General features: G+C 66.1%; 1 protein-coding gene across 1 annotated transcript in view; it reads right to left on the bottom strand.

Annotated features, from left to right (window-relative positions):
• Positions 1 to 628: 628 nt before the first annotated feature.
• The window catches only part of FOXO6 (forkhead box O6), a 32,807-nt gene continuing 21,010 nt past the window's right edge, over positions 629 to 12,425 (bottom strand). Inside the window, exon 2 of the mRNA XM_064398216.1 lies at positions 629 to 2,187. Coding sequence (XP_064254286.1) covers positions 775 to 2,187 — 1,413 coding nt within the window. The 3' untranslated portion in view covers positions 629 to 774. The remainder of the gene's footprint in view (positions 2,188 to 12,425) is intronic.

The raw sequence follows: 12,425 nt of genomic DNA on the forward strand, positions 1-12,425 counted from the left end.
CCCCTGAGCCTCCAGCTCAGGGGACCCTCACTGCCAGCAGGACCCCCGGGAGTGTGCCCAGCCTGCTCTGGGCAGGGCTGCAGCCTTCCCCTGCACCCTCAGGCCCCGGGGGCTGCTGAGGTGCTGCTCCCAGGCTGCTGGCTGCACACCATCCCCAGCCCCTCCTCACTGCTCGGAAGGGAACCTGCCTGGGGCCACGAGGGCACTGCAGTGGAGGTGGCCGGGGGGTGTGGGCTCCGCAGAGCTCCGATCTCCACCAGGACTGAGGGGCCATGAGCCCCCCCTTGCCCTGGGGCAGGGTCCCCACTCCTGACACTTCTGCCCAGAGGACTCATTTCCCAAGGTGGCTCAGAGAAGAGTTATTTCCTGGGGGGGTGCCCATGCTGGGGGGGTCCCACACCACCAGCCATCACCACTCTGTCCCCCAGCCCAAGGGCAAATCATTACCATGGGGCACTGGGACCATCTGGAAAGGCTTTCCCTTCCTGCTACCCCCCTGGATCTGCCTGGCTCCGGCTGCCTCTCCCACCCACCTGCCCTGTGTCCTCCAGAGGATGCTGGCAGGACCTGCAGACCGGGCACACGTGGGGCTGGGGGTCCTCCCCCATCTCAATATTTCACCCTCCAGTTTGCGTTTCGTGTTCGACCTTAAGCTCAGACTGATGGCTCTCGCCTATCTTAACAAACAAAGGCAGAAGAGAAAGGAAAAAAAAAAAGTTAGTCTCAATGTTCCCCTCGTGGCTTCCCGCTGGCGAGCCCGCGCCGGGGCAGGCATCACCCGGGCACCCAGCTCTGGTTCGTGGGCTGCGGCGCCCCGGGCAGCGCGGGCACGTTGAGCCCGTTCTGCGGCGGGAGCGCCGAGTCGAAGTTGAAGTCCATCTCATCGCTGTCCATAAAGTCATTCAGGATGATCGACTCCACGTCGCACTCCAGGCTCCCATTGAACATGTCCAGGTCCAGGTCTGCTGGGAACCTGTCTTGGCCCAACATGGGGGGGTGGACGGCCCCCGGGTAGGGGCCCTGCAGCGAATCCAGCAAGCTCATGTGTGCCCCTTGGTTATTAGCGTAGGAATGCAGGTGCCCGTGGTGCGGCACGGCCGTCATGCTGCACGAGTCACTGGGCAGGCTCATAAGGCTGACAGGATTGGCTAAGGCACTGGTGTTGACCGCAGGGTGGTGACCGGCTGGTGACGGGTGGTACAACGCGTTGCTCTTCATGAGAGAGCCCGGGTGGGGCGGGTAGGAGGACAAGCCCTGCTCCCCGCCCCCGCACAGCAGCGGGTTGTGTCTGTGGCCACGGGCCGGCACCATGGGGCTGGCCTGCGGCAGGGGCAGGTCCCCCGGGACCATGCTCTCCTTGTGCGCGTAGGAGATGGAGGAGAGCAGGTCCTGCAGCGAGGCGTTCCTGTAGGAGCTGACGGGCGAGAAGGTGGCCTGTTTGTTCTCCTGGATGGTCTGCATGGGCAGGCGGCGCATGAGGCTCATGGCCGGCTGGCTGTAGATGGTCCCACAGTAGGTGTTGGAGGCGGCCCCCATGCTGGAGCACTTGGAGTTGAAGGTGAAATTGGAGCTCCTCTGGCGCAGGGCGGCCGGGGGGAGCTGCTGGGAGGGGCTCATGCTGTAGCCATCCTGCAGGTCCTCCAGCATGCTCTCCCCCAGGCTCTCGTTCAGGCTGATGGTGCCGGTCAGGTCGGTCAGCCGGGGCAGCTCCACGGAGCAGCGGGCGCTGAGGGAAGGAGACATGGTGCTGGAAGGGCTGGGGTACATCAGCGGGGACGAGGGGGTACCATCGTCCTCCTCCAGCTCGTCCGGCTCGTGGTTGGCCATGATGGGCGAGAGGCGCCCGCTCAGCGTGCTGGCCGTGGAGTTGGCCCGCGTCCGGAAGTCCGCCCAGGCGTCGTACTCGTCGCTGGCGTGGGACGCGGGGCTCTCCGACCACTTGGCCTGCTGGGAGGACGGGCTGTCCTCCCCGCGCTCCTGCGTCACCTGCAGCTGCTTCTTCTTGCTGGCCTTGCCCTTGATGCGCAGGAACTTGCTGTTGTTGTCCATGGAGACCGCGCGCCGCCGCGGCGTCTTGCCCGTCTTGCCGCCCTCGGGATTCAGCATCCACCAGGAGCTCTTGCCGGTGCCCTCGTTCTGCACGCGGATGAAGCGGGTGTGCAGGGACAGGTTGTGCCGGATGGAGTTCTGCAGGGACAGCAAGGACAGGGGCAGGGTCAGCAGCAGGGACAGCACCCCCGAAGGAAAGGGAGGCCCACGGGGCTGGGGGGCACGTGGGGCACCGTGGGACACCTGGGTCTGTCACCCAGAGCCGAGGGTTTGGGGCTGGGAGAGCTCGGCTGGCAGGTCCCTCCAACATCCCGTGGGTCACAGCCCTTTGCTGCGCCTCCAGCTCTGTCTGTGGCACAGTTCCTGTCACGGCAGGGACAGGGGGTCCCTTCAGCACATCCCAGGGGCCCGCAGCAGCCAGGCCAGCTCCCAGGGGACCTTCCTTCCCTGGCAGGAGCCTGCAGAGGGGCAAGGTGAAGAGGCAACAAATGCGGTGACAGAGTCAGGACCACGCACAGCCCCAGGGCTTCTCCATCCATCCCTCCCAGCCCAAGCCCACCACGCAGCCAGCACATGCCAGCACCTCTGTGGAGATCCCAGCCCGCTCTGCACCAGCTCCACAGGCAGAGGGGATCCCTTTGGAGGGGATTCCAAGCCCCCTCCCCTGCCTGGCATCACTTGGGATCTGCTCCCCTCCACCCTCAGCACTGACATGTGCGGGGGCACATCAGCACCACCACAGCCCTAAACAACCTGGCAGCATGTGAGACCTTGTCCCCAAATGCCTGTCAGGCCAGCAGGGCAAGGGTGGGGGATTCCTGTCTTTGGCTCTTGTGAGACCCCATCTGCAGAGCTGTCTCCAGCCCTGTGATCCCCAGCACAGCAAGGACATGGACCTGTTAAAGCTGGTCCAGAGGAGCCCACAGAGCTGCTGCAGGGCTGGAGCCCCTCTGGAGCCAGGCTGGGAGAGCTGGGGGTGCTCCCCTGGAGAGGAGAAGGCTCCAGGGAGAGCTCAGAGCCCTTGCAGGGCCTGAAGGGGCTCCAGGAGAGCTGCAGAGGGACTGGGGACAAGGATGGAGGGACAGGACACAGGGAATGGCTGCCACTGCCAGAGGGCAGCCATGGATGGGATCTTGGGAATTGGGAATTGTTCCTGGCAGGGTGGGGAGGGGCTGGGCTGGAATTCCCAGAGCAGCTGTGGCTGCCCCTGGATCCCTGGCAGTGCCCAAGGCCAGGCTGGACACTGGGGCTGGGAGCACCTGGGACAGTGGGAGGTGTCCCTGCCATGCCAGGGTGGGATGGGATGGGATGGGATGGGATGGGATGGGATGGGATGGGATGGGATGGGATGGGATGGGATGGGATGGGATGGGCTTTGAGGTCCCTCCCAACCCAAACCATCCCGGGATTCTCTGTCACCTGCCTCTCCCTTCTGACATGCATCTCAGGGGATGCCACCCCAGCTCCCTGTGCCTCAGTTTCCCCAGAGGAAAAAGGCAAGATGCAGAACCCATGGAAGAGTCTGCAGCACAGAGACCCTTCCCCAGCTCTGCCCAAAGGCTCGGGGCTGGCCAGGGGCTGCTGGAGAGGGGAGGCACCGCCCCAGCCCCTTCCCAGCTGCAGGAGGGGCAGAAGGACGAGGAGAGGGAGGAACCCACGGCAGAGGGGAGAAAGTTTGGTGCTGTTGTGGTGTACAGTGGAATACTAATGAAGAGGCAAGTGAGCTCCAGCCTCATCTATCATATTATGTAATGGCTTACTTCTCTGCACTTCATTTATTTGGAGATTGCTCCCAGGCTGGCTCCTCGCCAGCAGCCACCAAATCCAAGTCTACAGAAATCAATCTCGCACTGACTGATTAAGCCGTGTTTAGAACTAATTGCTCCTTCGTGTGTGGGGAGAATAAATTACGGGCTTTAATTTCACATCTTTAAAATGCAACTGCAGGTATGGGCCAGCCATTAACCCCTTCCTGCACGGCTGGGGAGGTGCCCCAGGGGTGGTTGGGACACAGCTGCCCAACCAAGGCTCACCACCTTCAAGCAGAGCAAGTCCACCCCTGGCCAGCCTTCCTGGCAGGGAGAGTCCCCCTGACCTTTCCAGCACCTCTCCTTAAGCCACAGCATGATCCAAACTCCATCCAGGACCAGCCACCGTTCAAGCAGCAGGGACAGAAGCACAGCACGTGGTTGTCACTGCCTGGCAGGGCCAGGGCCACCAGCCAGCTCAGCCCCACGGCGCTGCCCTGCACCCACAGACAGTGGGGAGCTGGGGATGCCAAAGCTGGGCTGGCAGGAGTGATGCCCAGTCACTGCTGGCCCCTGGCAGGAGTGGGGACCCTGCCACGGCCACAGTCCCTCGCTGCCAGCACTGCCAGGCCTGCCCAGCACAGGAGGCAGGAGATGCTGCAGCAGGGCTGGAGCTGCCATGCACAGCACGGGGACAGGGGATGGGCTGTGGGCATGTCACAGCCGGATGGGGGTGGCATTCAGCATCCTCTGCTACGGCCCCCTCCCACCCTAGAGCGAGCACAGGGCACCCCGCACCCCCCGAGGCAGGGGACAGGGCTGCAGGGTCAGGCTGCCCGAGGCAGAGGAGACGAGGAGAGGCTGCCGCTCCTCCTGCAGCCGAGCTTCATTAGGAGCCACAAGACAGCAGCAATTAAGTGCAAGGTGCAGCACACCCGGCTGTCTCCTCATTAGCACCCCGACACGCTCGGCTGCCCGCGGCTCGGGGCGCACGGAGCAGGGCCGGGGCTGATTAACAGCAGCCAGGCTGGACCCGCGGCCACCGGGCAGCCCCTGCCCCCTGGCAGTGTGCCCTGACACCCAGGGGACAGCAGCTGCCTTGGCGGGGGTGCCCTGGGGTCAGGAGAGGATGGTGCCAGCCCCAGGGCCCCCACGGCGCCTTTGGCACCACTCCCTGCCCTGCACCGCTCCTTGCAGCAGGGCTGGGTGCCCTGTGCCCTGCTGTGCCCCCCGACCGTCCCCTCTGTCCCCCTGTCCCCCTGCCTGTCCCGATGGCACAGCCCCTCAGTGCTAACCCGGCCCCGCAGCTCTCGGTGCCCAAACCCCAAACTGCCCCGGCAAGGCATCGCTCCCAAACCCCAAACAGCCCCGGCAGGGCAACGCTCCTAAACCCCAAACAGCCCCGGCAGGGCAGCGCTCCCAAACCCCAAACAGCCCCGGTAGGGCAGCGCTCCCAAACCCCAAACAGCACCGCAAAAGGGCAGCGCTCCCAAACCCCAAACAGCACCGCAAAAGGGCAGCGCTCCCAAACCCCAAACAGCCCCGGCAGGGTAGCGCTCCCAAACCCCAAACAGCCCCGGCAGGGCATCGCTCCCAAACCCCAAACAGCATCGCAAAAGGGCAGCGCTCCCAAACCCCAAACTACCCCGGCAGGGCATCGCTCCCAAACCCCAAACAGCACCGGGCAAAGGCATCGCTCCCAAACCCCAAACTGCCCCGGCAGGGCAGCGCTCCCAAACCCCAAACAGCATCGCAAAAGGGCAGCGCTCCCAAACCCCAAACAGCTCCGAGAAAGGGCATCGGTCCGAGCTCACACCCAGTCCGTGCCGGGGGTGACACCCAGGCTATGACAGGGGTGACACAGCCCGTGACAGCCAGCCTGTGCCAGGGGTGACACCCAGCCCATGTCGGGGTGACACAGCCCATGTCGGGGTGACACCCAGCCTGTGCCAGGGGTGACAGCCAGCCTGTGGCAGGGTGACACCCGCCCCGCGGACCCCAGCACGCCCCCGCAGCTCTGCCGAGGGGACGGGGATGCTCTGGGGAGCACAAGGGCGGGCTGGAGGGTGGCACCAGGGCTGCAGGTGCACCGGACCCCTGCCCAGCCCTGGCTGGCACCGGGGCAGGACGAGGCTGAGCCCGTGCCAGCCGCCAGCTGCCGGAGGCTTTGCCAAGCTGGAAGACCCCAGTGCCACGGCGGTGCCCGCCTGCCGGGGGCTGGCCCTGCTGCGGGCCCGGAGGGGGGGCTGTGGGCACCCACAGAGCCCCTCACCCCCCCAGCAGCCCTCCTCCGGCGAGCCTCATTGTCAGGGGAGCCGGCAGTGTGAAATCGGTCTGATTAGCAATTAGTCCCATTGTAAAAGGATTAGCCGGACCCATTGTTTGGGAGAGTGCCTGGACTGTCAATGGGCAGCTGGCACGATGGCGGGGGTGATAGCGATGCTGCGGCGAGCCGGACCCGTTCCCCGAGGCCGGGCTCCCGAAATGAGCATCGAACCCGAGCCGAACCTCGGCCCGAAATGAGCCACCCACAGGGGCACCGAGCCCAGCCCGGGCGGCGCTGCCAGCCCCGGCCCAGCAGCGGGTGCCAGGGTGCCAGCCCCGCCCCGGGGTGCCCACGCGGGTCGGGGTGCGGGGAGTGGGGCCGAATCCCCTCTGCGTGCGCTGGGGAGAGCAGGGAGGGGGGGAACGAGTGCAAGAGCAGGGGCAGGCCCCGGGCAGAGTGGGGAGAGCAAACCAGGCTCTGTGGCCCTGGGCATCCCTGGGACATCCCCTGCACCCCTCTGCTGTCCCAGCGCTGGCACCCCTCTCTGCCCAGCACCACGCGTTTTCCAAGCAAACCCCAGCTGCTCCCCACACACCCCACACCTGCTCCCAGAAGTCTGTCTGTCTGTCTGTCTGTCCAGGCTGCTGGGCCATCCAGCCAAGGAGCCCGTTGGTTGTTACCAGCACCGTTGGCAGGAGGAGCAGGGACAGGGACAAGGATGCTAACAAGAGCTCTGCCAGCAGCACAAGGACGGCTCCAGGGGTTAATTGATCCTTATTCACTTCTTGCACAACAAAACTGCCACTGCTGGAGGAAATATTCCAGAGGACAGAGGCTGCCAACAGCCTCAACGGGGTTTCATCCCTGGGGATGATGGACGGGGGGGGTGGTGGCATGGGACACGCCATGGTGACACCGCCAAAAACATCATATTCACCCAAAAAACGGCTCAGCCACCTCCTGGCACCATCCCCTGGGCACGGGCATTGGTGTCACCATCCTGCCCGGAGCAGCCGGAGGCTGAGCTCAGCCCCCAGCCCTGGCACAGCCACTGAGCAGAGCCCAGGCCAGTGTGGGGAGCAGGTGGCAGCTGGCACACATGGCAGTGCTGCCCACGCTGGGGATGGCAGGCACCCTGGGCACTCCTGACAGGGATGGATGGCCCGTGAGGACAGGAGGGGACCCCTGTGCTGTGCCACAGGCAGGCAGCTGCAGGAGACCCCACCACCCTGTGCCTGCAGGGCATCAGCGCACCCCAGATCAGCACACCCCACATCAGTGCACCCCACATCAGCACAACTCATATCAGCCCGCCCCAAATCAGCCCAATCTACACCATCCTGACCCACATGAGCCCCACACCAGCCCCACACTGTTCCCATCCACACCAGCCCCACACCATCCTGGCCCACACCAGCCCCACACCAGCCCCACACTGTTCCCATCCACACCAGCCCCACACCATCCTGGCCCACACCAGCCCCACACCATCCTGGCCCACACCAGCCCCACACCAGCCCCACATCATTCCCATCCCCACCATCCTGGCCCACAGCAGCTCTCCCTGGGTGGGTGAACCCAGCCAGAGGAAGCCCATGGAGCCGGGCAGAAGGTGGCAGGGGTGGTTGTAAATCCAGCCCAACGTGTGCCAGGGCTCCTCCAGCCCCACAGCAGGACCCAGCCCCACGGAATCCCCCTGGCCTCTCTGCTGTGGGCAGCCCTGGGAGCTCCCCACGGCCCCAGGCACACGGTGCCTTGCTGGGCAGGAGCAGCTCCTGTGTAGCCCCACAGCTTGCCAGGGCGTTACTGCCCCACACAGCCCCCATGCTGCCCTCCACAGTGCCCTGCAGGCACACAGCCACCCCACAGCCAGCCCTGGGCACTGCCCCACACTCAACCCCCACAGCAGCCCTCTGTGCCACCCAGCACCGCACAGCAACCCCCCTGCACTGCCTCACCAGCTCCTGGTGCCCTGTGCCAGCCCACAGCCAGAGCTGCCCCACAAGCTCCCTAGGCCCCTCCCCAGAACCCTCAATGCCCTATAAGGCCTCCAAACCCCTCAATGCCCCATACGCTGCCCAGCCCCCTGCAGTGCCCCACAAGCCCCTCCAGCCCCCCTCAATGACTCATAAACCCCTCCAGCCCCCCTCAATGCCTCCCCCAGCCCCTCGCTCTGTCCCAGCCCCCCAGCAGCAGCTGATGCCCAGTCCCCTCTGCCACGTCCCCCCTCGGCTGTGCCCCCTCCCCTCCCCGGCACGTCCTTGCCCGGGGCTGGAGCCGGGCAGGGGCCGCGGTGCCCGCGGGAAGGGCACGGCAGGGGCTGGGGCAGGGGGAGGCAGGGCAGGGGCAGGGAGAGGCAGGGGGAGGCAGGGGGAGGCAGGGCAGGGGGATGCGGGGCTGGGGCAGGGGGATGCAGCCGCCCCCCGCCGCGGGGGTCTCGCCGGCGGCGGCGAGCGCAGGCAGCGCGTTCGGGTCAGCGCTCCGGCTGATCAGAGCGGGGCTGACGTGCTGCTAATTGAACCAAATGCCCATTAGAGCTGCGAGGGGCAGGTGGCTGACACGCGAGGAGCCCAGGGCGGCACGGCCGGAGCATCCCCGCCTCCCCCCCGCGCCGCCGGCAGCTCATTAGGGACCGCTAATCACCCCCGAGGTGCGCGCACAGCCCAGCACAGCCGGGCATGGCGTGCTGCAGCCTGAACACCCCCTGAACACCCCCAGCCCTCTGTGTGCCACCCCTGTGCCACCCGCCAGGGGTCCAGCCTTGCCCCGAGGGGCACACACCCCCACGGTGGCTGCAGACAAGCTCCGCAGCCGGGATGCGGGGCTGGGATCCCGCACCGCGGGGCCAGGCTGTGCCACCCCTGCCCTGTCCTTCTGCCACCCCGGGGCTGGGGGCGGCGTGTCCCACAGCGCCCGCCCTGGAAGAGAGGGTCCGACCCTGTGCCAGGACCGGCCAGCCCCAGCGCGACCCCCAAACCCAGACCGTGCCCGCTGGGGCTGCTTCCAGAACCGCTGTGGTGCTGCGGAGCTGGATGGGTCCCTGCCGTGCTGTCCATTCCCTGCCTGGCCCCTGCTGGTCCTGGCCCATCTCCACCACACATCCTGGGGGTCCTCAGTGGGCCCAACCCCAGTGCAGCTCCCAGTGCAGCCCCAGTGCACCCCCCAGTGCAGCTCCCAGTGCAGCCCCAGTGCACCCCCCAGTGCAGCCCCAGTACACCCCCCAGTGCAGCTCCCAGTGCAGCCCCAGTGCAGCCCCAGTACACCCCCCGTGCAGCCCCAGTGCAGTCCCAAATAAACTCCCCAGTGCAGCCCCCCTGCACCCCCTGGCACGGAGCTGCCCCTCACCCCTCTGTGCAGCTGAGGTCGTTCCACAGCTGCCCCGGTGCCTCCCTTCCCCTGCTGACCCCAGGCAGCCCCCAAACCCACCAGAGACACAGCTGGCAGCCATGAACCACCCCCAGCTCCCCACGCCCCCCAGCAGCCCCATGCCCAGCGCCTGAGACCCCCTGCACCCCCAGCCGGGAGGGCACTCTGCCCCATGGGGACACTCCTCGTGCCCAGGCTGGAACCACAATGCCAGTGTGTGTGGCAGAGGTGGCACAGCCGGCCCAGCCTGCCTCTGCCAGCCCTGGGACTGTTGCTGTTGCCATGGCAGCCGCTTTATTTTAGCCAGCTGCCATCGCTCCGTGTCCCCTTCAGAAGCAGGAGCGTCCTCCCTGCCCAGGGGAGAGCCCAGGGAGCCCCTGCAGAGCCCAGCAATGGCTTTTCCTGCAGCCCAGGGGGACAGACGGCACCTCTGTGGTCAGTGGGTCACACCAGCTCAGCCACCAGGTCCCCGAGAGGTGGCTCAGGGGGTGGGTCAGAGAACCACAGAATCCCCCAAGCTGGGAGGGAGCCACCAAGATCCACAGTCCAGTCCAGCTCCTGGCCCTGCACAGACACCCAACCACCCCATAACCCCAACCTGTGAATCCCTGAGAGCGCTGTCCAAACACCCCCAGAGCTCCGGGCACCTCAGCCCGGGGGAAGAGGATGGATGGATGGATGGATGGATGGATGGATGGATGGATGGATGGATGGATGGATGGATGGATGGATGGATGGAGACAGAATCAGGACTGGTACTGAGTGATTTCAGTGCTGGGGGAACACCTGCCTGGTCAATCCAGCTACCACAAACACCCCCCTGCCCTGGGCTTCTGCTGGGGCAGAGCAGCCCCAAAGCCACCCTGGCAGTGCTGGGGCTCGGGGTGACACCCTCTCCTCCAGCACAGCAGTTCCCAACTGGTTCAGGACAGGGGGGGCCACAAGAGCAGGTCCAGCGGAGCTGGGAGGGGTCCCATCACCCCACGGTGTCCTGCCCCACCACCCCGAGGTGGTACCTACCCTCCAAGGGGTGACCTGAGGGGCAGAGGAGGAGCCCGGGGTGATGATGAGGAAGGCAGTGATCCCTGAGCAGCCTGGGTGCAGAACCACACCTCTGCCAATCCCCAGCACCCCTGGCACCCCGCAGGCTCCCCAGAGGGCTCATTAGATCAGAGCAGGGCTGAGGATAACGAGCAGGCACACGCTCCCCTCTGGGGGCACGGGCAGGGCTGGGAGCTGGGGACCCCCCTGTGGGACTGGGGGTGTGTGGGGAGAGCCCAGCCTCTCCCACTTCCTGCAGGAGCCCTGCTGGGCACGCAGCACCCAGCTGCAGCTGCCCTGGCACCGGTGCCTGCCAGGGACACAGGCAGGGGCACGGTGCTGGGCTGGCCCCACACCCTCCCTGCCTGGGGGTCACTGCACAGCTGCCAGGCTGCAGGTGCCACTGCAGGGCTGGCAGGGGACAGGCAGGACCCCTGCCCTCCTCCTGCCCGTCCCGTATCCCTGCTGGAATGTACCAGAGGGACGTTCTGGGGGCCAGCTGAGCCGGTGTGCTGCCCATCTCAGCTCTGTGGCCCTGGCATGGGCACCCCCTGCTCACCCTCAGAGCTGGAAGCAGCTGAGCCACCTGCCCTGGGCAGCTAGCACAGGTCCCCAGGGGCAGTGCCACTGGGCACAGCAATGCCCCGGGGCCCTGTGCCAGCTGCCAGTGCCCAGCTCTCAGCCAGCCCCTGGGGATGCTGCAGGCAGGGGGTGCTGAGCAGGGGAGCACAGGGTTGGACTGCCCAGGTCGCCTGAGGTGCCACCACAGCTCTGCAGGGTGCCCACCTCCAGCTAAGGGACATCAGCCCCTGCCTTTGGGGACAAAACCCACCCTGAGCAGTCCCTGCCCACCCAGCCCCCCTCCAGCAGGTGAGGCCAGGTCGGACCGTGGGGTCCCTCTCCACCAGCAGCCTCTTAGCCCAGAATGCTCTAATGACAGCCCAGAGCTGGCCACCAAAACAGCTGCAGTAAATCACCCGGAGCTGCCGTGTAATTTTTGCATGAAATTACAGGATTTTTTCCCCTGGGTTCAATTTCCTCCACACCAAGTTCTCACCGCAGCCAAATCATTAAAGCAGCCGCACTCCCTTTTCCTCGGGTACCAGTGATGTCCCTGCTGGCTGCTGGGGCTGGCTGGGGACAGCGGGTGTCCCAGTGCCCCCGGGCACCCCTGTCTGTACTCAGAGAGCTCAGAGTGCTCCCAGCCCGAGGCAGGGCACATCAAATCCTGCTGAGACCCCGGGGACACCCAGCAGGGATGCAGGAGGTGCCCCAAGCAGGATGCTGAGCCCCCGCGGGGGCTGCAGCCCCAGCAGGCAGAGGAGCTGGCTGTTCCCGGGAGGAAAACAGCCCACTCCTCCTCCTCCTCCTCCTCCCCGCCTGCGGGAGGAAGGGGGAAGCAGCAGCGCTCAGCCCGCACCCCGTGACCCACAGCCATGCTCAGACACCCGTGGGAGGGTGCAGTGCCATGAAACATCTCCCCTGGGTCACCTGGGAGGGACACGGCCACACATGTCACCCCCGTGTCACCGTCCTGCCCAGAGCGGGGCGGTGAGTCCAGCCCCATCCTCATCCTCATCCTCATCCTCATCCTCATCCTCATCCTCATCCTCATCCTCATCCTCATCCTCCATGCCTGTGCCACAGGCCTGGCCTCATTTCCAGCCTGGAGCTGCCTCCAAGCTGGGCTGGGCCCAGCGAGCTGGGGAGGGCTGGGCAGGGAGCCCAGCACCGGGGCACACGTGTCCCCTGTGTCCCCCGTATCCCCCCATGTCCCCCCATGTCCCCCTATGTCCCCCTATGTCCCCCTATGTCCCCCCTGTTCCTCTGTGACCCCCCGTGTTCCCCACCCTGTTCTCCCCATGTTTCCCCCATGTTCTCCCCCTGTTTCCCCGTGTTCCCCCCTGTTCTCCGGGGGTTCCCTCCTGCCCCCATCCCCTGCAGAGCAGCCCTGC

Source organism: Passer domesticus, chromosome 24 (genome assembly GCF_036417665.1).
Source record: "Passer domesticus isolate bPasDom1 chromosome 24, bPasDom1.hap1, whole genome shotgun sequence".
Classification (NCBI taxonomy): domain Eukaryota; kingdom Metazoa; phylum Chordata; class Aves; order Passeriformes; family Passeridae; genus Passer; species Passer domesticus.